General features: G+C 42.6%; 1 protein-coding gene across 8 annotated transcripts in view; it reads right to left on the reverse strand.

Moving 5' to 3' along the window:
* TTF2 (transcription termination factor 2) overlaps window positions 1–19,672 on the reverse strand; it is a 35,523-nt gene that overhangs the window by 1,900 nt on the left and 13,951 nt on the right. For 6 of the 8 annotated variants that reach the window (XM_043538613.1, XM_043538612.1, XM_037908561.2 and 3 more), the window contains 11 exons: window positions 18,329–18,479; window positions 17,969–18,074; window positions 16,739–16,929; window positions 15,474–15,627; window positions 13,052–13,143; window positions 9,875–9,957; window positions 9,013–9,140; window positions 7,113–7,283; window positions 5,870–5,928; window positions 3,782–3,935; window positions 1,291–1,373 (listed from right to left, as the gene is read on the reverse strand). In XM_043538613.1, the coding sequence (XP_043394548.1) occupies window positions 1,291–1,373; window positions 3,782–3,935; window positions 5,870–5,928; window positions 7,113–7,283; window positions 9,013–9,140; window positions 9,875–9,957; window positions 13,052–13,143; window positions 15,474–15,627; window positions 16,739–16,929; window positions 17,969–18,074; window positions 18,329–18,479 (1,372 nt within the window). The remainder of the gene's footprint in view (window positions 1–1,290; window positions 1,374–3,781; window positions 3,936–5,869; window positions 5,929–7,112; window positions 7,284–9,012; window positions 9,141–9,874; window positions 9,958–13,051; window positions 13,144–15,473; window positions 15,628–16,738; window positions 16,930–17,968; window positions 18,075–18,328; window positions 18,480–19,672) is intronic. The other 2 variants (XM_037908550.2, XM_043538610.1) reach the window with 1 other exon arrangement.

Genomic DNA, 19,672 nt, shown 5'->3' on the forward strand with positions numbered 1-19,672 from the left:
CAGGCAGATTTACCTTCTCTATACCATTCTTTGTATTGATTCTCTCTACTGCATCCACTCTCATTCTTCCCTCTAAACTGAAGAGTGCAAATCCTTCCAGTCTCTCCCCACACAGGATTTTCTCTATGCCACTAATCATTTTATCTCTAGGTATCTACAAGACTGTCATTGTCATAGTCTGTAAATTATCTCTGAAACCCATTTATTTTTTCTCTATTCCCCCCGCCCCCCCTTTTTTTTTTTTTTTTTTTTTATTAAAGAGATGGGATGGCCAGAACTGAACAGTCTTCCAGAGGAAGGTGAACCACTGACTTCCATAATAGAATTTTAATATTCCTAGGGTTGCTCTGCATTCTACTCCTTATACATCCTAACATTTGGCTGCATACTTTCATTAGATGTCATTGTGGCAAGCTTAGTTCTTTTCCTCCCAAGCAGTTAGCAACTTTGGAACCCTACAACAAGACTGAGTTGTTCAAATTATTGGTACCAATGCATGTCACCTCGCACTTGTCAATATTAAATTTTCATCTACCATTGAGTTACCATTCACTTCACTTCGTTAGATATCTTCAAAGTTCCTTAAAAGTCTTCACTAGTCTTAGGCAAAGATCATCTCTCTTGTATTTATAAAGCACCTAACACAAAGGAGCCCTGATTTATGACTGGGGCCTTTGAGCACTACCATAATACAAACCATAATTCTACTAACAGTTTAGAATGACTGCTCCCCTACAGACCTGCAATATAAGCAGCTGATTTATATGAAAGATGGCATATTTTCGTTAGTAGCTCCAACACTCCATTCTCACATTCCTACAGAGCTCTTGGAGGTATGCTCTCCAGTCATGGTGACTGGCTGCTTTCTAAATCTATCACACATCAATTTGTTCCAAAACAAGCCCCCCCAGCCTCAGATATTTTTATTTTCAGAACAGATTACTTCTGGGATAGGCACCTCTCTAATCGTTTCCATGGTAAAGACTAAGCATTTATCCTCTGTATTGTTCTTTTCCATTTTAATAGTTTGTTTTAGCTACCAAGTGGAGCTTTGCTGCCATTTTTCACAGTAGTTGGTGTCAGACTGGCCATGAGTTGAATTATTCTTGAAAGTTTCATTTTAAAAACATTTTGCCTTGACAGGGAAGTAATTTCAGGGATGGAAAAGTAGGAACATGTGTTCTACCATTCAACCAGATACATCCTTCTCTCATGCAATTTGTAAGCACTCATGTTACCCATGCTGAAGTAAAGAGCCAGTCTACCCTCAAAGTTTCCATCTCACTTTACCAGTGCATGTCAAGAAGGAAGAGGTGGTTTCCTCCAGTTAAGTTAAGGCCAACGCCTCCAGCCAGGAGCGAGATCAACATCACCTTCAACAAAGAACAATAAGACAGAAAGACAGGTTACTTTCATAGATTCATCTATTCCAAGGCCAGAAGGGAACATTGTGATTATCTCCTCCAGTATAACACAGGCCACTGAACGTCCCCAAAATAATTCCTAGAGCAGATCTTTTAGAAAAACATCCAATCTTGATTTAAAAATGGTCAGTGATGGAGAATCCACCACAACCCTTGGTAAATTGTTCCAATGATTAATTACTCTCACTGTTCAAAATTTACCCCTTATTTCCAGTCTGAATTTGTCTAGCTTCAACTTCCAGCGATTGGATCCTGTTACACCTTTCTCTGCTAGATTGAAGGGTCCATTATTAAATATTTGTTCCCTATGTAGATACTTATAAAATATAATCAAGTCACCCCTTAACCTTTTTTTTGTTCAACTAAATTAAATAGATTAAGCTCTTTGAGTCTATCACTAAGAGACATGTTTTCTAATCCTTCAATAATTTTGTGGATCTTCTCTGAACCCTCTCCAACTTATCAACTTCCTTCTGGAACTGTGGGCAACAGAACTGGACACAGTGTTCCAATAGGGGTGGCACCAGTGCCAATATAAAGGTAAAATCTGTCTGCTTTAAGGGGTCCATTCACAAACAAGTTAATGCCCCATTTAATCTAGATTTTGGTTCAAGACAAAGATTATACCAACTGCTTTGTCTGTGTGTGTTTAGTGCAGCAGAAATTGGATTGACAACCCTGGAGACTGAACCTATCTTGAAGATTGTACAGCCTGGAGAACAGTAGGGCAGGCTTCCCCCATGCATCACTATATTTCTCCTGACTGGGAGGGATGACCTCTAAGTGTGAAGGAAGTTCAGTTACCATCCATTTTGTGAGTTTTGGCAATGTGGATCTCCTGTGCACTAGGAAATGGATCAATACCTCCTCTAACTCATCTCACTGAAGACACTAGTCAACAGACGGTAGATATCAAGAGACGACTGCTAGATCAGGGGACCTAACAACTGCTTGTTTGAGGGAAGCTGGTATCCTGCACTGCTTTAACATCTCCACCAGCAGGGGACCCAGTGCCTCTTGGTTTGAGTTTACAAACTGCAAGGAGCAAAGATCCATTTTGCAGATATCAGCCTGTGGCTCTCCCAAACCTCCACTGAGTAAGGCTGTCTTCACTAGCACTTTTGTGGGTAAAACTTTTGTCAATTAGGGGTGTGAAAAAACATTCCCCGACTGACATACATTTCACTGACAAAAGTGCCGGTGGGGACAGTGCTATGTCAGCAAGAGAGGTTCTCCTGCTGACATAGCTAACGCTGCTTGTTGGAGATGATTTAATTATGCTGGTAGGAAAGCTCTCTCCAATTGGCAGAGAGTGGCTACACAGGAGAACTTACAGCAGCACAGCTGCTGTAAGGGCTGTACTGCAGACATGGCCTTAGATTAGTTAAAATGTCATCAGATTCTCTGTGGTGTTTGCCTCTTCCAAACATGGATTAACTCTAGAGGGAACAGCCAGTCCAGTTTGAATTGCAGAAACCTCCACAAAACATTTCGGGAAAAAAAAAAAAAAAAAAACGTGTACGGAGAAATGTTCCGCCTGCACTCAGACTACCCAGCAGACCGAATTTCAGAAGCTATCATAGATGAGACGGAAATCTTCATCTCCAAACTGCCATGGCATTGTATACATTTTTTCCTATCTGTTGGTTCAATCTGAATGAGCCAGTTACAAATGTCTCAATTGGGTCACTCCATTTTAGACAGAGGTGAAGTGTGAATTCTCCCCCACCCCCGCCGACTTAGCATCCTTGTCCTTAGACTTGGGTTGGCATGTGAAGTCTAATAAATACTGTAGTGTTCATTTGGCTCTGTTTGTAAGTGAACCCAACATCCCTCTCCTTTCTGGAAATCAGTGGTAGATGACTGAACAACTGAGGTTTTGCATGAAGTACCACATGTGCTGGAGAAGAGGCTGTAGGAAACAATCCTACAATGGCTCCCATGTCATGGGAGGAGTATGACCCAATAAATCTTTTATGTCATCAATCTGCAGTGGGGTAAGATAGGGACAGTTTCTGCCTGATCTGAATTGCCTACCCCCCACACCCTCAATCTTGCAGATACAGCTTAATGTTAACAGAGGCTTTGGTATGATTGGGTACCTGCAAGCCTTTAACAGGCCTGAGAGCCAGGCATTCTTAGTATAGAAGATTAAAGCAAGCATAACACCAAATAGCGTCTATGCCAGAACTGCTCCCATTTACTGACATCTGGCCTTTACAGCTCCACCCTCCCACCAGGAACACACATCTTGATGCCTGATATAGAATCTGGCCCACAAATCCAATCAAAGAAAAGTAACTACCCCAGCTATTAACAGCTGCATTGAACACAGCTTTCCTGATCCCAGTTCATACCCGAGGCCCTTTGGGATTGTTATTGAACTCTTCCACCAAATCCATCCTTTGTTTAGGATTGACAGAGCCATCTACTGTAGCATACTTCAGCCCTTGATGGTCAAGGTGCACTGCCACAATCTTCAACATGCTAGTCCACTGAGACACAATGACACTGGAGAGAGAGAACAGAGTCCAAAACAAGCATCAGATATTGTAACAACCCTACTATGGTAGTGTCTTGCCCCCGACACATTAAGAGCGAATTAATTCGGTTTATCTTCCCTATCTTAGGGTTTAACACTGCTGCCCATCACCATAGTATGGGAGTGCTTCCCACCAAAATCAACAGCAAAGTCCCTTGAGGGACATCATGGAATCTGGCTCTTTCCTTTTTGGGGTAGGTCAGGTTTTTGGCTTTGATTTTTTTGGTTGGGGGGGGAGGGGGATTTAATGGTAGAAAGGTGCTTGTTGCATGTCATTCTTATACTGGAAAGGCTTTTTTGAAGGCAGCTTTGCAGTGTTCCCTACGCGACAATCACACTCTGGATTCATCTGATCTTGTCTGGAAATTTATCCTATAAGTGGCTTACATTCAAGATGGAGATGAGGTATCTGAGCAGTGACGGACGCTATGCATTCTAGAAATCCAGAACTGTATTATCAGACCTAGCAGACACTTGATTTGCATGTGCAATTCTGGCAGTTGTGCCTGGAATTCAAGCAAGCACTTGGGCATACACAAATCGATTTCTTCCTCATACATCTGAGTGTGCTTTGTGCACACAAATTGTCAAAAAAAAAAAAAAAAAATCAGACACCATTTCCAGATAGAGCAGGTAGTGACTCTTCCTCTTTACTAACAACCTGACCAAAGAGCAAGGAGTGACTGAATGGCAACCTCACCTCCAGCAAATGGCCATTTGAGCACAGTGTGTTTATTCTGAGGCAGAAAGACTAAGCAAGCTGTTTCTCACTGCAGTCAGAAGTCCTTCCACAAGACTATTCTGACACAGAATAGTCTGGAGATTTCCCCCCAGCCTGCACCAAACATTAACGGTTCTGGAACAGTCCCTTGCAAAGAGTTTCTCCAGTATTTTCAAATATGTGACCCATTTAATAGGATGCCCAAATCCTGCATTTAGAGATTTATATCAGCTCTTCGGAGCACCAGTTGGGTATTCAGAAGCACAGGTGCTAATCTCACCATATGAATATATATTTCTGAAGACCTGTTATAATTGCTCCTACATTCTATTCTAACCAGGTTCTTAGGAGGCACGCAGCACTGTGGGATCTGAACACCTACATGTACCACTTAGGGATTAAACTGAACCAATCTTCCCTTCTCCCACCCATACTCACTCTTTGGCACTTATGTAATAAAGAAAATTATCTCCCACAAGTTATAGATCAGGGAGCTCCTCCCTCCCTGAGGTCTCTCTCATGAGAGAATCAGATCGCTTATTTGAAAGAGATTCTTCCCCGCCCCGTGTCAGTCTTGCGTCCTCCCACACACCAGACCTCCTTGCCTCATGCCCTAAATCACCATTTCCCACAGTGAGATACATGTCTCCCTGGGAGGTGTGAAGGACTGGCTGGAGGGCCAGGAAAGACTTACACATTAAGATTTGTAGCAGTTCAGCAACACAGCGAGGCTGAAGTGGGGTGGGATTGTTTTCATTTTCCTGAAGTGGGGCTCAGCTTTCAAAAGTTTGGGAAATTCTGACTTTAAGCACAGATTTACCCCATCCCATGATTTTTTTAATTTTATAAGTATCTTCTCCCAGATTCTTTAGTATGACCAAAATAATTCTATTATACCCAGGAGAATATTGCCCACCTGGTTTTCACATCGCCTCAAAGACTCTCCACATGCTTTAACCCTGAATTCACATCCATCTAGTTCCCCAACCACGTTCAAAGTCTCCTCTCCTCCAAATCTCCTCTTTGGCTTTCTGTGTGCTTTCACACACGGCCAACAGTTTGAAATGTTGTGATACTGTCCACATTTCACTTTCCGAGGGGTTTTTGTATCTGATCATCTTACCCATTCTTCCTCCTGCCCACAAAAATGCACCCCAGAAAGAGAGGCATTACCACACTTACCTCTTCTGGGATTTCGAGTGACTTTGGATGGTCTTCAGTTCAGCCAAGAGATGCGATAGCTGCAGGAAAAGAAGTTAGTCGACTTGCTGTGGAGCCAGAAGGCGGCCTGCACTTTACCACTGGATATACACAGAAAAGGCTGAATCCAGACTTAAGTGAGGTCTCCCACTTATCTGCCTGAGGTAGCTACACGAGATGTTAACTGATGCTTTGTAAATCTGATTTTGCCTTCATGTACAAACTTATGCTATTTTAAAGAGAGTTAGTAATCCACAGACACTTGGTTTAGCTAAGGCAATGGCTCTCAACCTTTCCAGACTACTGAAACTCTTTCAGGAGTCTGATTTATCTTGTGTACCCCAAGTTTCACCTCACTTAAACTACTTACAAAATCAGACATAAAAATACAAGTGTCACAGCTCACTATTACTGAAAAATTGCTGACTTTCTCATTTTTACCATGTAATTATAAAATAAAATCAATTGGAATGTAAATATTGTACTGACATTTCAGGGTATGGTGTATAGACCAGTATAAACAAGTCATGGTCTGCATGACCTCTATGTACCCCTATGGGTATGCATACCCCTGGTTGAGAACCCCTGAGGTAAGTTACATGGAGTAAAAAAAATGTAAGTGTTCACTCTAGGATGTTGCAAAAGGGTAATTTAACTCCGTAAAAGCATGTAAGTTGTAATTTGTTTCTGTAACTTTTTACTGTAGCTACTGTGACTTTTTAGATAAGTCTTATCCAGTAACAGTAATAAGACCACAAGACATAGAAACCATCATAAGAAATCAAGAGTTACAAACACGTTTTGTAGGAATCAAGCTTCCTGTGTGGACCCAGGCTAGTATTGCTCCCCTTCTCCCACCCGTTATCTAAAGGTTTTAGAGACCACTTTGCTGCCACCTCCCTTCCTCTACCAAGAAGTTCTGTACTGTCTCAAGGGTCTAATGTTTGAGATGGGCACTGAGAGTCCACCAGCATGGTAGATCCTGTGTGTCCTGGTGGTTTTGTTGCAGGTACTCTTCCTTTAAGGCCTCCTGTGCAGTTTGACAGGTTGGAATCTCCCTGAAATAGGCTCATCTGTACATTCACCTACCCATGCCCAAACTGCTGACCCACTCATCTAGGCAACTGTAAACATATCATGCTACCAAAATTCACTTAAAACAAATACATGAAAATGCTGAAATCTAGGCCTCCCAAGAGAGGTGACAGAACCACAGACAGCATACTTTAGTGCTTTCTCTGGTGATTTCAAAGAGATCCATGCTGAAAGCCTTGCCATTGAGATAGACGGTAGATTTTGAGTCGGGACTTTGGAGTTCAGACAAAGTCAAAGCACTGAGGTGTTCTTCCAGGGAAAGAGAAAGGCCTTCACTGTTCAAGTTAGCTTGATCCAGGGCCTGCAAAAGAGTAAATAAGCAGATATAGTAAGGAATGAGAGCCACATGCACACCAGCAGATAGTAACCAGAAAACATCTGCATGCTATTAGCAGAACTTCTTGAGCTTGCCTCCTCCCTGGGCTGTACACCCACAAGATGGAGTCGCTTCTTATAATCAGGAGATAAAGCCATGCTCGGTCTCCACATTACCATTGAAATACATAGTTTAGAGGGTGGTGAAGCACAGTCTCTAGTGCTTCACACCTGAAGCCGCCCTACAAGATGGGTAAGCTTTAGCTCCATTTTACAGATGGGGAAATTGAGGTAGAAGAGAAAACTTGTCCAATGTTCAAGGGGGTTGGTGTTGGACCTGGGAATGGAACTCATAAGTATGGCCTACAGAGCTTTACCATGTAACCTGTGCCGGCCACTTTTATCTTAAATCTGAAAGGTGAGAACCACAAGAAATTATGGCCTAACACGAAAGATGTTGCAATCCGCTCATGTTACACAAGTCAGGTGCAGCGCCTGGCCTCTTGGTAAGATGCTCAGTTGTGGAGGCCACATCCGCAATGTTCAGTGCTTAACCAGCTCTTTAAAGCAGCCTACTGCAGACCCATTAATTTTTTAGTACCAGGAATTTCTAAAGCAATGCCCCCAATTCATTTAGCATACATGCCAGTACCAGATGGCCCACATGCCCCCACCAGTTCAAGGATTGTGGCGTTCACAAGCATGACGCTTCAGTAAGTGACCAAGGGAGTAGTAGGGGACAGCAAATAAAAGATCATGTCATGGATTGGGCAATATGACTCTTAATACGATTCTGGTAAGACTGCTTCTACAGTGCAGTGTTCGGACCTCAATACAAGAAAGAGAAACGCAGGTGGATTCAGAGAAGGAAAATAAAATTATTAGTTTAAGGAAAAAATTTAGTAGCCAACTAAACTGGCTAAGACTAGGAGAGAAGAGAGGACAACAACAGTCAACAAATATTTGCCAAAGTAAACAGCAAGAATGGAGAAGAATTTACCAAGGGGCCTGTAAGCTTAAATAAGAGAAATTTTAAGGAAAAGTATGGGCTGAACATCAGGAAAAGTTTCCTATTAGGTTGTTGCTGGTTTCTTTCAAATATTCTGCAAAAACTGGTTTGGTTCAAAAAAAGCACACTTCTGCTAGCATCACAACAGACTTATAAAGTAAAGGAGACCAGGTGCCAGCTCATGGCAAGGCCCCTACACTTCACTGAACACTGACAAATGCATAGCTGGAAACAACTCTGGCTCACCTGTGTGTTAGTATTCTTAAAATAGGTATTAGATTTATAAAAATGTGTTTAGAATTACAAAATGCTCATAGGATGCTGCTTGTATTCATCTTATTTATAACATCTGTATGCCATATTGCAAGGTTATAATAAGTGTCTGCATTGTAATCCTCTGTAATTGTGTAAGTCATCAAACAAGAAAGGAGCATTAATTAATGTAGAAATGCTGGTTTCCCCCAGCCAACCATGATGGGGAACTGGACTGACCTCAGAGGTAAGAATGCTCCCAGATGAGTTACCAACATAAACATCCTCTAGTACCTGTGAGTTCTTTGGAAGTTCCATTCAAGGAATTAGAGCTCTGTTCCATTCAAGGAATTAGAGGAATTATAGCCAAAGTTGCTCTCTGCTCTAATCAAGTGCTTCTAAAAGGATTCATTCTATACACCACATTAATCACAGTACAAGACAGCATAGTTACCACTTTTAGTAAGGAAAGATGGCAGCAGCACTGGCGGAGTCTCAACAGCATGGACAAGACATGGACAGTACTTGAGACATGAGAGTCACTTTGGGAATCCTTTCGAGTGGCTCCAAATTCTTGTACTACTATTAGGAAGGAAGAAAAGACAGAAAACATTCAGAGGCATATCCGAACAGCAGCTCTACCAGCCAGTCATATTTCAACAAGAGGAAATGAAAAACAGCAGTTTAGCAGAAACTTGTGTTTTGCTGGGCTTGGTATGTTCCTACACAAGACATCAAGAAGCAAGAGATTACATAAATTATGCTAACACTTTGTACTTCTGTTAAACCTTTCATTAATCCTCAATACCCTCATTGAGCAGATATTATATCCATTTCAGAGAGGGGGAAACTGAGGCCCAAATATGTTAAGTGACTTGCCCAACACCACATAGTGTGAACAGGACTTGGGAGTCCTGAATCAGTCCCCTGTTCTAACCACTACAATACATTGCTCAAAACACCACCTGCCACACCAGTACTTTGTTTGTAACTTGCACCACGCCTCCTTTCTTACCCAGAGCAAACAGATATGCAGCGTACAGAGCCCTATACCTTAAAGGTGAGCCTGGCAACAGCACTGCCAGAAAAAGGCTTTGCAGACACACACCAAACCTTCTCCCTGCATATTCTACAGCAACAATCTTCACAAGGGCAGCAGTCAAGCTGTTTTCCAAAGAAGAGCCCGAAGGTGCTGAGAACTCAGGAGTCGTAGCTCTCACTCTCTGCTCTGCACTCCCTCTTAATTTTAAGGGAGAATTTCCTAATAATTTAAAAAAACACTCCCCACAGAACATTTCTGCAGCCTCTGTTCTCACCTTTATCAAACGGGTTAGCACCAGAGTACTCTCTGCAATGACTCTTCTGCTCTTGTCTCTTTAAATAGGACTGTAGTGTTGACCTGGCAAAAATGAAAGAGACAGCAGGGTTATGAGAGGGTGAAATTAGAGATAAATATTTAGACACAACCTGTGTCCCACAAACAGTTTACAATCTAAGCCAGTGGTCCCCAAACTTTTCACCTTGTGCCCCCTTACCTGTGTCCACCACCCCCTCTCCTGAGCTGGGGCTGGGTGCAGGTCCACAGCTCCAGGAGGGGAGAATGCAAACAGGGGTAAGGGCATGAGGCTGGGGCCACAGCTGGGTGGAGTCGGGGCCAGAAGCAGAGCCTTGGCCGGCAGCCAGGGTCAGAGGGTGCTCCCTCCCCGCCCCGTGGAGGCTGGCCCAGGCCCCAGCTGCACCCCTGAACGTTCTTCTGCACCCCCCCGGGGGCGGTGCCCCACAGTTTGGGCACCTCTGATCTAAGAACTGGAGCGAGGAAGGAGAAACAAGATGAGCTTCACCAGCAAGCAAGTTAGCATGTCTCTAGTTAATGTAATCGGATGCATAGCATATCGTGGAAACTGCAGAAGACATTATATACATACAGAGACCATGAAACAAAACTTCCTCCCACCTCACTCCCCCGCTGGCAACAGCTTATCTAAAGTGATCCTCAAGTAGAGCCATTTCCAGCACAAATCCGAAATGGCTCTACTTGAGGATCACTTTAGATAAGCTGTTGCCAGCGGGGGAGTGAGGTGGGAGGAAGTTTTGTTTCATGGTCTCTGTGTGTATATAATGTCTTCTGCAGTTTCCACGATATGCTATGCATCCGATGAAGTGAGCTGTAGCTCACGAAAGCTCATGCTCAAATAAACTGGTTAGTCTCTAAGGTGCCACAAGTACTCCTTTTCTTTTTACGAATACAGACTAACACGGCTGTTACTCTGAAACCTCTAGTTAATGTTGTTATTTTGTGATTCACCTTCAAGGGAATCCCCTGTTTCAGACAAACAGGTAAGGCTGGAATGGAGATCTACTTTAGAGAGCATGTGAGGAAGAATTCTCACCATCAAAAAATACCCAAAACACCTCATTTTCCTAGGAATGCAAGGCCTAATGGATAATGTTTTGTGCAAAATAAGAGTAAAAGCATCTGGAGAAAAATACCCAACTGGAGGGAAAAACCTGGAATGTGGTGATGCTGAAAGAGACGTAGGGGCAATAGTGGGCAGCAAGTTAGAAACTGGTTTGTGCCAATGCAATTTTGGGTTGTGTACACAGAAGCATGTCACGATGCAAGGAGGAGAAACGCCCTTGTATATATAGTTCTTTGATGCAACAGCATATGAATACTGCATCCAAGGCAACAAAGAGTATCAGGGGGTCGGAGGGACTGTCTTGAATAAAGATTTAAAAATCTGGGTATTTATAGCTTGGGTAAACAACAAGCCCGGGGAGCTAGAGCATAGTCTTCAACTATTTGATGAGTATAAAGACTATGGGCAGAGAAAAATTAGCCTTCTTGAGACACAGATCCTTTGAAGGCTTGTGGAGGTGTCACAAGGTAGAAGTCCTCCAAAATAGGTGGGACTATGGAGGATATCCAGATCACTAGTAAGGGTCTGGGAGAGAGAGTCTGAAGAAGACTAGGATGTTACCTGCAGAGTTGAGGAAGTCCAAGAGGCTTGTCTACATTATATTCTTCTGGGAAATTGTAACAGTCCGTACCCTGATGTTCACCTCTTTTACAAAACTATGATAAATCTTGGACAAAGTATGCCCTGTGAGGTATCATTTGAAAGCTCATAATCTGCTGAACGTTACTGTTCTTGTAAAATGTGTAGAAATATTGTATGTAAAGTTATAATATTTTACTGTATGACTTTACTGAGACATGTTCCAAGTTTAGGGAAATAGCTTCAAACTAGTTCCCCAGAGACAAAAGGGTAGCCAGCACCTCAACCCCAGGTTTCAGGATAATCAAATGGACTATCACCTGATTAAGCGGCCATTCTTTGGCAGGAAGAAGGGTGCGAGTGAGAAATTTACTTCTTGGCAATGGAACAGCTGGGGTTTCCCATGGAAACAATTTAAAAATGAGGAAAAAAAGTTATAAAAATGAACAACAGAAGCCCCAAATCACCTCTCCCCTTCATCTCTTCTCACGGCACCAACCATGTTTGAAAGGCAAAAGCATAACTGAATTGCGGGAGGGGTCCTGGCTGGAGGTATCTAACCAGATTGCTGTCTGCATGTTGTAAGAGAAACCTTTTTGCTGTAAATTCACTTAGCTTGTTAAGTTAGGTATTAGCTTGCATTTAACCTTTTATTTCTTTGTATCCAATTATGACTTACATACCTCATTACTCGTAATCACTTAAAAATCTATCTTTCTGTAGTTAATAAATTTTTTATTGTTTTATCTAAACCCGTGTGTTTGGATTGAAGTGTTTGGGAAACTCCATTTGAGATACGGTATTTGCATATTATTTTCTATTAATGAAATTATGAACTTTAGATGAGCTTGTATTGTCCAGAAGGAAAGAGCAGGGCAGTACAAGACACACGTCTGGGGACAAGTCTGGGACTGGGAATTTGCTGGTGTTACTCTGCAATATAGTTCAGGAGTGGCTGGCTAAGAGCACTCATATAACTCAGCTGGGAATAGTTTACATGCTAGAGGCTGTGTGAGAGCTGGCCAGGAGTGGCTGCTCTCACAGCAAAGCAGTGTAAAAGGCACCCCAGGCTGGAGAACTGAGGGGACACAGTTGTCTAACAGTCCAGTACCCTGGGTAAGGTCACAGAAATCTCTCGCCATTTTACACTAACATTCAGGGTGGTAGTACAGGGCACAGGCAGTCATAGGAGTTTTTAACCACTGTATCACTGCGAGCTGCTCCTAGCTGTGTTTAAGATGGTGGTAAAAACACCAATGATCTGTTTATACTAGTGATCCCACTGTTACAAGAATGGTGGAGCTGCAATGATGGGAGTGCAAAGGTAGGAGATTTCCAAAAAGTGTCTAGCATATACACAGCCAGAAATTATTTGGAAAGCAGAATTTGCCCAGACAGTCAACTCCTAGCTTAATAAGATTTCACTGTAAGATGAAAATAAGAATTGGAAAGGATGGGAAGTCACCATCCTCCCTCCTTCTTAGACACTCATACCTTGATCTTGCAAAGAGCACATTGTACACAGACTGCTCATCTTCTGAGAGTTTTAACCGGTGCAACTGAGTGCGTCGCTCAGGCAGAGATACCTAGAGAGAAAACACAAACAGAGTCAGCCATTTACTGTGTAGAGATTTCAGAAAGCCCCATGATCACTGCTGATTCCTTCAGCTTCATTGAATCCAACATCACCGAACAACGTATGCAAGACTCTGTCGTCTCAGAGATCGAACAGCTTGTCGTTCCCCAGGCCAGATGGCCCAGGAATGCTGTGCAGGCAACATGCTCAGCTCCTTGGGAGGAAATCTTTCACACTGCTTTGGATAGAACGCTGAAGCCCCTGTGGCCTTCTACAGAGCAGGGTTTCCCGTGGTCCTCCCCACAACGTTCAAGAGTCAAGGAATAACCACAAAATGGCAGCCATGAGCCGACATGTGGCAGAAGCCATGGATTACCAGGCCTAGCAGGATGGCGCTATATTTTAAAATGGGTCAAGCACATCAGGTCCTAAATGGATAGGATGTGATAAGGATGGGATGAGGTTTCTCATCTGATTTGAATCTTTAAAAAAAAATAAAAAAATCCTTCACTCAAATTAAAGATGCTAAGCCATGTAGAGCACTCCCTGTTGGCTCTGCTTCTGCAGGTACAGTAACACCCTCAGGTTCCTCATCACAGCCACAGTAGCTAACAAGCGAGGCTGATAAGGAGAGAGGTAGTTTGGGCAGAGTTAGAGAATATATACACAAAAGGAACATCTACAATGTCCACTGAAACTTAAAAATCCTATTGGATAGGCATCCCTACAGCCCACATACATGCATCCCCAGCCACCTTCCCTGCAGGTTCAACAGCTAAGAGTGAACATGCCTCATTTGAGGTGAGGTGATTGTTCTGGAAGCAGATGCCAGGGAGACTACTGAACATTTCTCACCTCAGGCAACAATCCCACCCAATTCCAGCCCCAACGCCATTGCTGAAAACCCCTCCCCCCAGCTTGTAGTTCATCCCTCCAGATGCCAAGTTCCCTGGCATTCTTCACATAAGAAATAGCAAGGTTAAGGATGAACTCACAATTGCCAACCCCAAACATTCAAAAACTGAGTCCAGCCCCACCAAAATAAAAAGATTAAAAAAGTAATGTTGGGTTCTTTTTATTAGCCTTCTGTTTTTCCATCCCTTAGGCTATACTTGCTTCACATTTTCATGCTTTTCTCTGCAATCATGAGGGCCAGAAACTTACTTATTTTAAATTAAAGCTGAAACTCTCATACAATATCATGATCCCAGGAGCTGGGGCTTTAGGAAAAACACTAAAAAAAAAAATCACAAAACCTCAAAAATCACTAGAGTTGACAACACTGAGCTATAAAACGTTTAATTTGCTAATATATTGCATGGAAAGAAATCAGATGCCTTATATTCCTCTTTGAATATTGAGACTCACTACTGGGTTTCTCCTCTGCTCTACAGTTCCAAAGAGGATCACACCTGCCAGTCACTGACCAACAACAACGTGCTGCTGCATTTTGACCCAGCTTTTAGTCCAAGAGTTAACATAGTGTAGCACAGATCTCAGGAAATGGCACCCTTCTTTCTGTGCTAAACCTAATCATCCTAAAGCAATCATGGTACAAACTGGGTGTTTAGAGAGCTGATAAGCTCTGCTTGGTTAGCACTCAGGTTTAAAGGAAGTCAAATGCTCTGTTTATATCAGTCAGTATTAAAAGGCAAAACAAACTAAGCCTCAACTGCTACATGCTTACTAGGGCATGACTAATTTCTGGGGTTGAGAAAGCAGCTACTTGGTACACCGTTCACAATTAGGTACTACAAGCTAGCTGCACAACCTTTCTAGATGTAGCCTTTTATAAAATATATATATATATATTTTTTTAAATAAGTTCTGTATGCCGAGATACCCCAAATAATCCATTAGAGGAAACCAATTGCTATCTTAAATTGTAAGTAGCCATGGAAGGCCATCTTTGGTATTTCATTGCTGTTAAAATCCCAGTAGTAGGAACGGCTAGCCTGAATAAGATAAATCTGATACCTGATTATTTCTCTTCTCAGAGTATCCAGGCTCACCATTTTGACCTGGCCATTTGTTGGATGTAAGAATTCAGTTCACTGACTCTCTGCTCTGTAGAATATTTTAAACTTCCTAACTTCATTAGGAAAACAATATATAATGAGCTTTTTGTTCCATTTTGGGAAGCTGGGTTGGTTTCCCTGAAGAGGAAGCCAAGCCTCCTTGCCGGTGAATGACAGGGTCTGGTCTTGCATCCTAAACTGCAGAACAAAGGGAAAAACCAGTCGCAGAGTGACAAGCCCCTATATGAAAAACTACCATCTGATTGCTACATGGAGGGCGCAGATCCCTTTCCCACACCCAGAAGAGGAGAGAGGTCATTACCAGGGGCTTGCCAGTCGAGTCCAACTGGTCCTTGGTTCTCCGCAATAAGAGACTCCTGGTTAAGATACTCAATCTCTCTCCCCCTTTCTTTGTATTGTTATCTACCTGATTCTTCCACAGCTTGAATTCATCAAAGGGAGAGCAACGCAGAAACCTACCAGGAGAGGAGAGAAAAGAAAATTAATGCCAGTTTAAGTGAAGTTCTTTGGTTAGTCTCAAGAAGATCAGAAGAGAATCGGATTGCTTCCCATCCAAAACAGCCTCGTGTTCTGTTTACATCAAATTCCCTCAAACAAAAGCCCACAACAGTAACAGAATCTATATTCAGACGTAGCACTGACACATCTTTGCACACTAAAACACAAACTGCCTGATGATCAGAGAAATCTTGCTCCCAATGGTTTTAGGGGGCAGTGCTGTTGGTTCAGCAGGGATCACCTCCTCTTAGTTAGTACACCTCTGAACACCTCATTTTTTATTTATTTATTTATTTTTAAGATGGCAAAAAGAAAAACAGCATAAGAATTTGCCAAAAGGCATCACATTTAATGCTTCAAACTCCCATCTCTCTAAAAACAAACAAACAATCTGTTCATCTCAAGTTTGTGCAAAAGTTCCCCTCCAATCAGCCAGCTTGAAGCTAAACTCAGGGATTAAATCAGATATTTGATTGTTTTCAAAAGTAACAAGTGTTCAACCCGCTTATGACCCAACTAGAGCCACTTTTTGCAGAGCCATCTAAATTCATAACTAATTTGTCGGAAACTACTGTAATAAGCACACGCTCCCTCATTCTAATGAAGCCCTAGCAATGCCACAGGAGAGAAACAATGACTATTGAGTGAACACAGCTGTTCATTAAGGTCAATGCCATGGTCAGTTCAATTCTCCTGTAAGAGCATACAATAGATTAATAACTTACCTAACCCCCTTGTTTATGGAAGCAAAACCATAAGCAATAGGTCAATGGCCCAGGATACAGAGCAACTAGGCTGTGGACCACCTTATCTACAGGTGTAGATTCTAATGCCATACAGAGAACTGAGGTAAAACTACTGGCCTAGCCAAAATCCAGTCACCTGAGAAGTCTGCACTACCATAAGCTGCTTGGTGGTATTGAATTACTAAAGAATAACTGGATTGGGAATCCCCACCACTAGCAAAGTTACTCTACACCAGGATCTTTGGTTTAAGATGACTGGACGATGCCCATAGACAAAGCTATGGTTACCAGGGTTATATTGTTTCCCACGTGGTCAGCTCACCTGAGCAGTGAGTACATATCCAGCAGGTTGTTCTGTATAGGCGTCCCGGTGACAGCCCATCTGGCACTGGCTCTCAGTTTGCACACAGCTATAGAGGTCTGAACTTTGGGGTTTTTGATATTGTGGGCCTCATCCAGTATAATCCGAGCCCAGGCTACTCGGAGCAGAGGAGAGCAGGGACATGATGTATCCTGGAGGAGAAAGCAGGCTTGAATTTATAATTCTATATCAGGCTGGGGGGAAAAAACCCCTTATCCTGGAAAGCCACAAGTCGATAGGGTTTTTTTGGCAGGAAGTCTTTCTCTGGTGGAAGTCCCCACAAATGTGAGCAGAGGTCTTAGTCACCACTTCTATTGCGGTTCTCTCTCCACCCCTTTATAACATTCACTGCTTATTTCAGTCAAGTAGCTCTGCAAAACTGTCAAGAAAGTCTACTACCCCAGATCAAAGTGTCCTTGGCTGTCCTTTACCATGATTATGGATGATAATGAAAAAAATGCATATTTTAATATCCTGCCCAAAAACATATTCATTCTGGACAAGCAGAATTTCGCCAGGTTATGACAAAAGGATAAATGTAATGCACCCCAAAAGATAAATCCCATCTCATTAATCCATGAGGGGAGATTTTACATTTACAAGTGTGTGGAAATACATAGATCCAATGGCTGCGGGAGACATATTTGGGTCTCTTGTGCATACAGATGTAAGGCATAAAAGTTAATATCACATACAAAGTGCACCCAGTGAATTGAAGTGTACTTCATCTCTACCATACAGCCAATTGAAAGTAGTTTTGACTTTAGTGTATATCTACACTGCAAGAACACACACATGGCTGGTCCATGTCAGCTGACTCAGGCTTGCGGGCCTCAGGGTGCAGGTCTATAAAACTGCAATGTGGACAGACATTTGGGCTTGGGCTGGAGTCCAAGCCCTGGTTAGTTACTACTATTAAAAGTAACATGATTATTGTAACAAAGCTTAGGATAGATACTCTACTTTTTCCTGTTTACTTTGTGCACTTGACAACTTGATTGTCTCCAGTCAGTTTCTCCTGTTTGTATAAGTCTCTCACAGCAACGGGGGATTGAAAAAGTAATATTTTTCCATGTTCAATAATCTTAGGTGTTTCTTGTAACAATAATAGGTTAAAGAACTTCTCAATCTAGTATGATTTTTAAGTCTCTCTGTATAAAGCAGCCCCCTTGTCAACTGCATGTATCTCACCCCCACATCATGGTCCTCAGCAGGGACCTCTCCCTCTTCCTTCTTCGTGGAAATTTCTTTGGAGAGAAGATGGTAGGTGGTGACAACAATGTCATATTCAGAGAGGCTGTACAAAAAGAAGAGACATGCTTGTCAGCAATGAGACCCATCAGGAACCCCTTCTGCAAGGCAGCAAAATCAACACTCAAGGATGAACATGTAGGATGCTGTTCTGTAAGAGCCAATGCTTCAATCAATCCTGACTCCCTATGCCTCCTACAGTTCTACTGTTGGGGGCTTCTCCCCAAGACAGCTCAGCCACTGAGCTCCTGCTTAGCGTTTTGCTTCTCCTGCGCAGAACTGCTATGGCTTTGCACTTACGCCTCTACTTGCTTGTTCCGGTTGGGGCCATGGTACAGACAGACCCTCAGTTTGCCACTGCTTACATGTCTCTCAACCTCCTTTTTCCAGTGGTGGATCAGGGATGCTGGACAGACGATTAAAGTACCTCGGGAGAGGACGACAGAGGAATCTTAAATAGAAAGACAAGAAAAGGAAGAGATTTCAGAATCTTCTCATTTGAGTACAATTAGGATGGGATTTCCCAACCAGCTGCCTTGACTTTCCAAACCTTCCATCTATTTAGAGGAGCAGGCCCACTCTTCCCATTCGCATGGTTCTGCAAAGAAGATGTGTCTTTATTAAGTGTTTCAGTTCTTCAGTGTATTCCTGCAGTTGTACATTTTGGAGAAAAATCTGTATAATATTAAAAACACCACACGCAAACAAAAATATTTTAAAGCTCAGCTTATTTTTCATGTACTTGACATTCTTTTGTTGCTATTTTGTATTAACAAAAATTTCATGCATGAAGCCTTACTAGAATAACAAATAAGGATTTCAATAAGAAGCACTGAAAGACTAAAGTGCCTTATTATCACACTTAATTATTTCTGTTTTAGCATGCTGAAAGTCTAGGAAAAAAAGCCAGAATGTGACATCTCATGAAAATCATCTATGCAAATATTTAAGTTTTGTTTTAGGAAAAAGAAATACTGATTGCTTAAGACACACAGAAAATCCTGGTAACATTTTTGGGAGGAATAAAAAAAACAAAACTCATAACAAATTAAATGAGGATGGAGCCATCATTCTGAGAAAATAAATTAATAACAAACGTTTCTGTATACAAGTCAGTTCTGTGCATGTGTGCACACAGGATACACCAGTGCAATCAGAACTTGAAAAGTCTGCAGGGTTGGGGTTTTTTTTTTTTCCCCAGACTGTAGGAGGACATATGCAATCTCCACTTGCTTTAGTACAAGATATGCATAACATTACCTAGCTTCTATGCTTCAAAACTAAGTATAGATTAAATACCCATAGGGCAGAGGTGGGCAAACGTTTTGGCCCAAGAGCCACATCGGGGTGGGGAAATTGCTTGCAGGGCCATGAATGTAGGGCTGGGACAGGGGGAGTGCGGTGTGCAGGAAGGAGCTCAGGGAAAGGGGCTGGGGCACAGGAGGGGTGCACAATGTACGAGGGGACTCAGGGAAGGGGGTTGGGGTGCAGGAGGCGGCTCAGGGCAGTGGTGCAGGGAGGGGTGTGGAGTGCACTCAGGGCAGGAGTGCAGGAGAGGTGCGGCAGGGGGCTCAGGGCAGGGGGTTGGAGTGCAGGGAGGGGTGCAGAAGGAGGCTCAGGGCAGGGGATTAGGGTGCAGGTGGG

Source organism: Chelonia mydas, chromosome 1 (assembly GCF_015237465.2).
Source record: "Chelonia mydas isolate rCheMyd1 chromosome 1, rCheMyd1.pri.v2, whole genome shotgun sequence".
NCBI classification, from domain to species: domain Eukaryota; kingdom Metazoa; phylum Chordata; order Testudines; family Cheloniidae; genus Chelonia; species Chelonia mydas.